The sequence below is a fragment of the Solanum dulcamara genome, chromosome 8 (genome assembly GCF_947179165.1).
Source record: "Solanum dulcamara chromosome 8, daSolDulc1.2, whole genome shotgun sequence".
NCBI classification, from domain to species: Eukaryota; Viridiplantae; Streptophyta; class Magnoliopsida; order Solanales; family Solanaceae; genus Solanum; species Solanum dulcamara.
Window position 1 is genome coordinate 76677744 of NC_077244.1, and position 8128 is coordinate 76685871.

The window sequence follows — 8128 nt, forward strand, 5'->3', positions numbered from 1 at the left end:
AAGAAATCGATACATTTTAATTTAATCCGTTTAAATATAGCTTAATATGCCCTTACCAAAAACTGACGATAGAAATAGATGAAGGCTTGACACTGACAAAACCAACTACATTGTGCCACAACAACAATACAGGAGTATAAAAAATATTACATCTAGAAAGAAATACCAGACACTATAAGTAAGCATTAACGTGCAATGCTACTACATTATTAAAAAAACACTGGTCAAAAATTCAAAATAACATATTCAAACTTTTTTGTTATAAAGTCCCTCCTTTGTCCCAAATTGCTATAAATAGATACACACTTCAACACCATTCTGCCTACTGTTATAAACCAATTTTCTACTTTCTCTTTTCCTCCATACATTATCTACCTCTAATTTTGTCCCACTCCTTTTTCTTCTCTTGATACACCTACACGAATTTTCGAAATTAGACTTTCTACACGAATTATCGAAATTAGCCTTCAGAAAGTCTAAGGATCAACTGTGCGTAGTTGGTAAAATGGAGTATTACATGGATGAGAAATGGAAATTATCAAAGGATGATCCATGTTGTCATTCATATTCATCCTCAAATAGTAAGTCATCATCTTTATTTAGGAGCTATTCACAAAAAAGCCCCAACTCAAATATTCCTTCTCTTCCAAGAAGTTTTTCACAAAAGAATCCATACAAATCATCTCTTTCAAGGAGTTCTTCACAAAAGAGTTCCACTTCAAAATGTCGACTTACAAAAAGTGCATCAAAAAGATGTGCCAATTTCAAAAGCAAATGTAGTAATTTGGCTAAGGAACAGAAGTCAAAATTTTATATTGTAAAGAGGTGCATTGGTATGCTTGTTCGATGGAAAAAGCATGGAGATTCTTGAAATTAATTGATATTATTGGCAGAGTTAATTATTTCCACAAGTAAGATATTTCCGATTGATGAACGAAGGAAAATGGAATAATTGGATTTTGGACACGGACACGCTCCCGGCCTAAATTAACCTTTATGTGTGAGAACATAAGTTAATTTATCTGCCATCATATAGGGAAGAACAAATCATAGTAGTAGTAGTACTCTTGTGATCTTGTCTTTGTACCTCCGATACGAATTTAAGATTTAAAGTCAAATTTTGAATGAGTCTAATTTTATTACAGATACTTTTTCATGTACTTTTTTTGCATATATATATAGATTGACTATGAATTCAATTCGAGCCTTAAAATCAATCACTAACGCTCACATCAAATTATGTATCCTGCTTATGTTACATCCAGGCTGCATACTGCATTGATATTTCAATTGCGGTATATTTCGTACACCAAGCTTTCTTTCTTTTTTTTGCCCATATATATATATGCTTATAAGTTTGAATTCAAAATAATAAATTCCTCCGTAATAATGTAGGAGTGCAGTGAAACTGCAATATATATAGTGACCAATTCAAGAAATTAAAATTCAATCTTCTCATATGCGGGATAAAATAAATAAAGATATTTTATGAAATTATTTTATTTCATCTTCTGATAAAATAAAAATGATGTAATACATAATTTTTAAATTATATAATTAACATTTCAAATCAAACACGAAACAAAATAAGTCTCATATTTTACTTTTAAATTATTATTTTTATGCGATGCACCAAACTACCTCCTAATTCTATTGACTTTGATCAAGTTAGATAGATGTATACCGTTAAAACCAAGTCACATGGTATTGTCTGGGAAAGCTGTATTTTCTGCTACTCTTACTCTCTGATCTGAAAATATACTAGAAAGATTCTTTTTTTTCTGTAATTGGAACTATCAAACATAGAGAAATGGTCATCATTTGTCTCCATACAGAAAGGAACTCATGGGGATCAGTAAATCTTGAAAACATATGCCACATGATCATATAATAAAACTTTACTTAGTCCAGAAGTATCCATATATCCATTAAATTACCCCCTTTAACTTGATACAAAATATTGAAGAGGGGAATACACCCCTCCTTTGTAAGCATTTCATTTTCAAGTACAAAGAATGTTCATTAGCTATAATAAATTATCAAATCAATTAGCACTCGATATTTATATCAAATTAAATAAAATTAAGTTAATTGATAAATAACAACACATGTCTTACCTTTATTAATTTAATATAAATATTAGATGCGAATATTTTTTTATCATTGACCCACGTATATAGCCTATTTGATTTTTTCCGAGCACGTACCTACACTGCTCCAATGAGTACAAAGACCTGCTTCAACTAGTTAGCATTAGGAGTGGCAAAAACTCCTCACGTCAAAAACAGGTAAAATAAAAATAAATAAAATATGTATTCATTCATATTTAGTACGTAAAAGAAATGATTTAACTGGCAGATAACGTGGATATTCATATTATTCATGGAAAGATGAGAACACAAATTAAAAAACAAAATAAGTTTAGACACCCGAAAGAATTTATGAAAAATAACAAACAGACAAATAAGTATATTTGATAATATGAATATCTATATTATTCATTTGGATATCCTTTTTTTTAGTAAAAAACATGGATAATATCAATATTTGATCTTTTAAATATATTGACGTAATACTCAATCAATATTCAATGGGCCTTGATTCTTTTTCATCGGTCAAGCACGTAAATTCGTCTTGCTATGGATGGTAGTAGAATTCGATCTCAGGATCTGAGTCTGCTCTGATACTATATTAAAATATGTGATCATTTCATCTAAAAATTTAAACTGTTTGAAAAAGCACACTCTTATTATTTAATTGTTTCAACATTACTGATTCCACAAAGCCAATGAATTTCCTGTAGATATTGTGTTTAAGGAGCGTTTGGTTTGGTAGGATAATAATTACAATTTACAATTCATAATAAAGGAATAGAGTCTTCAACCAAACATTGTATGAAAAGGAAATCAGTCTACATCAACTGGTGGTCCATAAGATCTACTGTAGTATTTTTAGAAAAGTTTTTATTACATTGACCAACTTCTGTCGTCAAACTAATTAAGCCCTAGAGCGAAACATTGAATTCCAACAATACCCTTGATGAAACACCATATCTTCAGTAAAATTCTTTGGGTATTATCGTCAAATAAACCTATCCTTTTTACACCAAATTGCTAGGGAAAAACTCCCTCAACTGTCAATAACCATGGGAGTAAGTGAATCCATGTTAATCTATGTTTTATTTAAACGTCAAATAGGGATTTTAAAGTTAAAATGGTTATTAAATATAAAATGTGTCATTTTTAAAAAATTGGCAAAAAATAAAAAATGTCACAAAAATTGAAACAAAGAGAAAATGACCTTACAAAAATCTCATGCATTTTATAAGTTTGTGTGTTATTATTTTTTATTATTTATAAAAATAGACATAACGAGCACAAAACCAAATCTATTAGAATGAAATGTAACTGTGGGACAGGAAAAATACTTGATTGGCCTTTCTTTAAAGTAAGTACTCAATGATGGATCCATATAATTGACATGACTTATTATCGAGACTTTTCCTTTAAAGCAAGTACACAAGACTAATTTATCTCATAACAATAATTTAGAGGTCGGTGTAGTTGGATTGAAAAGGAAAAAAAAGCTACTCATAATATATTGGATATTCTTTAGTGATGTGAGGTCTTTTGACAAGCCCGCACAAAATTAACAAACACAGAACAAAACAATTTTGGTAACGATAACTTTGACAATAGGATAAATTAAAAATGCTTTTATTGATTAGTGGGGAAAAAAGTTTACACAAACAAAATCTCCCTCAATCACTCTTGCAATTCCATTCTCATTCTCAATCAAGAAAAACAAAACACACAACTGCAAAACAACCCAAAATACAATTTGTATAATTAACTTATTATTTGAAAGAAGAATCAGAACAGATGGGTTTGTTAACACATTGGAAGATCAGCTGGAGGTGGGAGCAATTTTTGGTTACGAAGTTTTCCATCTAACACTATCCAAGCCATCCTCAATCCCCAACTCAAATGCACATCAAAGTGACAATGCATCAACCAAACTCCTGTTCATATCACCAACAAAAAAAAAAGTTAAAGTCACATCTATTGATGTGAATAACATTTACGTTTAACCTATTGTAACAGATAACCTGTCTGATTTTCTGGTAATTACTAATCCCACTTTTATAAAATGTCACTTTACTTATCTTGTGGTGACGTCAAAAAACAATTCTATATGATCATTGTAGATCTAGATGCCAATATCAATTAGATTTATCAAGAGAAAATGAACTTATCTAGTAAAACTTTTGTCTTTTTTAAGAATTTAAGTTATATAGACTTGAGAGTGTAGTTTAATCATGTGATAAAAGATCAAATATCTTTTTTACCAGTTACCAATTAATGCTTATTAGTCTGATAGATTTACTTGTAATTCTATAATAAATGACATGATTATTTAAATATTTTTACAACGTCGTCAATGCATAGAACTTAATGATATTCACCTGGATTGTCTGCTAGAAATCGAATGGCGACCCAACCACCAGATGGAACTCCAATGGTGTTTCTTTCAACAGGATCAACAAGATTGTAATTAGCAGGATCGTTTTTCGGGTCAAAATTACCAAAACCTTGTCCAACAACATAGAAATTATATCCATGAAGATGAAGAGGATGACTTTCAGCACCAAGAATGCTAGTGTCCTGCATTACCACTTCCACTGAAGTATTAAATGGAAGCACTACAACTTTTGTGCCATTAGAGACATTTGTGTTATTTGGAGGGGTGCCAGTGTAATTAAAGGGAATTAAAGGAACACTTGGAAAATCACTAGTGTATACTCCATTTGATTTTTTGAAAAAATAGGATTGGAGTAATGGTGTTGTTGGGAGAATCATAGAGACATTATTAACAGAAGCAGCAAATTTTGAGGAATTATTAGGACCTTGACAAGTTTGATTTTTTGGGCACGGGTTACTACCTAGCCCTACGGTAAAGAAAAAATGTTTATCAACATTTCGCGGTACATTAGCTGGGAATTTCACACTAGCCAAAGCGCGAAATTTGCTAGTAAAATTGGATACAGATGAAGTGGAATTAATTGGTGGAAGTGTTGGAATTGGAAGACTTTTAATTGAAATATTGTTAGATGATGATGGTGGTAAATTATGATGATCATCATACATAAGAATTCCAGCAATTGTGGAATTATCAAATGTGCCTCGGCCAGTGAAATAGGGTCTAGCTACCATTACAAAAGTGGTTTGTTGTGGATTATGATGTGTTTTAAGGAGGACATTTGTGGTTTGTCCAGGAGTAACTAGAATTATGTCTGTTTCAAATGGCTTGACATAACATGCATCTGCTTCGACGACTGTCATTGTATGATTAGCTATTTTGAAGAAAAGGTCGTCATTGAGTGCAGCATTGATTATTCGTAGCATATATCTCTTCCCTGGTTTTACTTTCAGCTTAAAAGTATCTGTCAAAATAAGTTCTCAATTAGTCTATCTATACATTGACGGTATAAAAAAATATTCAATTAGTGATATACGTTTTTGCATAAGATTAAAAAGTACTAGGCATTTTCTTGACTTGTAATTGAAAATAGCCACAAATTCAAAAGTCATTGAGAAATAGTCAATATTTTGAAGTTTTACTTTTTTTTATGTTTGAGATGTTTGAAATTCATAACGTTATCATGATGTTTCAGCATCAAAAAAGTGATTACTATAGTGTAGTTCCCTTTGCAGAACAATTGTATAATTTTTATGATATTATTTTCCCTTTATATGATGGTTCATTGACCAAATTATATGGGACCTATATGAAGCAAGAAAGTACATAAACTATAGTGTAGTACCCTTTGCAGAACAATTGTATAATGGTCCAGGAAGACCATTAATGGTGTATGAATCAGAGACATTAGGTCCAGCTCCAGTTACAAGTGATTGATTAATCACAGCCTCAGTATTAGCATTCCACCATTCACCTACATGCATGTTAATTAATTAGTAAAATCATACTTTAGAATAAAATACAGAGGCATTGAGTGGTGTTTATTAATTATAATTTGATATTACCAAACATGATGGGGACTTCTTTGTGGGGTTTAGCAAATGGATAAGAAGATTTTTGTTGGGGATAGATGATAAGAGGTCCATAGAGGGTAGCTCTCATCCATGAAATATGAGCATGCCACCATAAAGTTCCTCTTTGACCAGTAATTGTGAAATTGTAGACATAACTTTGGCCCGTTTGTATTGGACATTGTGTGACGTATGCTGGTCCATCTGCCCATCCACTCTGTAGTTGTCTAATACCATGCCTGTTTTATTGAAATAATTAATTAACCATGCATTAAAATTAAATTTCTTATTCATATATTTGGACAATTAAAGATTGTTATAAATTAAACTAGCAATAGTGGCAAATTTAACTAAAGTACTCATATACTGTTCCCTACTCAAACTATGATGTATGTCAGAGAACGTCAACATTCTGTCAATGACAAGGTTTGGTGGATGAGATACGGATGTCGCTGTCACTGCAGAAAGTGATTTAGGATTTCTATGACATGGTTGCACCATCTTTATAAAAAAAAAAAAGGAAAAACAAAGAATCTTAGGTATTTATTCTATATGGTAAGTATCATATATTATGATAAATAATACCTATTATCATTAATATATATATATATATATATATATTTATTATTAACGATATCAGGAACCCTCTAAATCCTCTACAGCATCATACCAAGATCCGCTAGATCTCCAGCACTCTAACATGATTCCTAAACCACCTACCCCTCCAACCGTAACAAATATACACAAGTGGGAAAGCATTCCTTGTTTCTTTAGGTAAATAACTTAGCATTTAATCAAGTGCACCATTTATCCATTTTGGGCTTTGGAGCATGGATACCAGTAGATAATTAATATTAGATCAATTCTATTAAATATGTACATAAAATATATAAATTGACAGAAAAGAGCATGTGTTCACGGGCACCACAAATTGACATATAAATCATGACTATAGTATTTTGCATTATATATAATAAATAGTATTTGGAAAAAGCATCTGGCAGAAATGCAAGGTAAAACTGCGTACTATAGGCCCTTGTGGTCGGGCTCTTTCCCGGACCCTGCGTATAGCGGGAGCTTTAGTGCACCGGGCTGCCCTTTTATATAATAAATAGCACTTGATACTAAAAGTCAATGTGACCACATTGATTCTAAATTCTAGATTCATCTCGGATCATAGTACATGGTGTAGTTATAATTGAAAATTGAGAAGATGAGAATTCATACCAATGGATGCTAACATTGTTGGAGACGTGATTAACAACCCTAACCACTATACGATCACCTTCTCTAGCAACAACTCTTGGCCCCGGGAATTTCCCATTCACAGTGACAATGGTCTTTGTTTTGCATAACCTTGTCACATTTTTCAATCTTATCTGCAAAAATTAATTAAAAACATCAAAAAAAATAAAAAATTCACATGAATATAATTGATAATTGACAATAATGGTACACTTTTAACGCAAGTTCAAATTAAGCGGATCGTAACGTGAATAACGTAAGCTAAATAAACCTACATCAAACTTGTAATGCCTTGTAATGCCAGAAGTGACAAACTCTGGAAATAGCATAATGCTACAAATGCAGAAAATAGCACATAAATTTGCTGGTCTTGAAAATGCAAACACACTCATATTGTTTCTTCTTTTCTTTGTTTGGAAAATAAAAGAAAGATAATGTGAAAGTTTAATTGGTTTATTTTCACGAGTCTATGAGATATGCTTATATAGACATGTTTATACATTGTTTAATTAATAATTAGGTACTAAATTATTTGTAATTAAATTCCCAGTATACTCTGAATTAAAACCTGCAGCCAAAGGAATAAAAAGACTCACTAGGAAAGAGATATCCCACCAATTGGTAAGTGTGTACCTAAAGTCTATTTTACTCAGTAAAACCTTGTCTACTCATAACACTAAAAATACTTACTAAGAAATACACATGTTATCTCTAACCAAACACATGTTGGGATTTAATATATATATATATATATATATATGTGCGTGCGCGCATTAGTATAGATTCAAAATGCAAATAACTTTTAAATTGAGATGTAATTTAACATGTTGTGG

At 31.3% G+C, this 8128-nt stretch overlaps 1 protein-coding gene across 1 annotated transcript; it reads right to left on the reverse strand.

The window, feature by feature from the left end:
- Positions 1-3695: 3695 nt before the first annotated feature.
- On the reverse strand, positions 3696-7732 carry LOC129899654 (laccase-2-like). Its single transcript, XM_055974669.1, has 6 exons — positions 7571-7732; positions 7278-7429; positions 6045-6289; positions 5825-5953; positions 4466-5443; positions 3696-4021 (listed from the first exon to the last, which is right to left on the reverse strand). Exons 1-6 carry the CDS (start codon positions 7685-7687, stop codon positions 3891-3893), a joined length of 1752 nt encoding a protein of 583 aa, XP_055830644.1. The 5' UTR covers positions 7688-7732; the 3' UTR covers positions 3696-3890.
- Between the last annotated feature and the right edge of the window lie 396 nt (positions 7733-8128).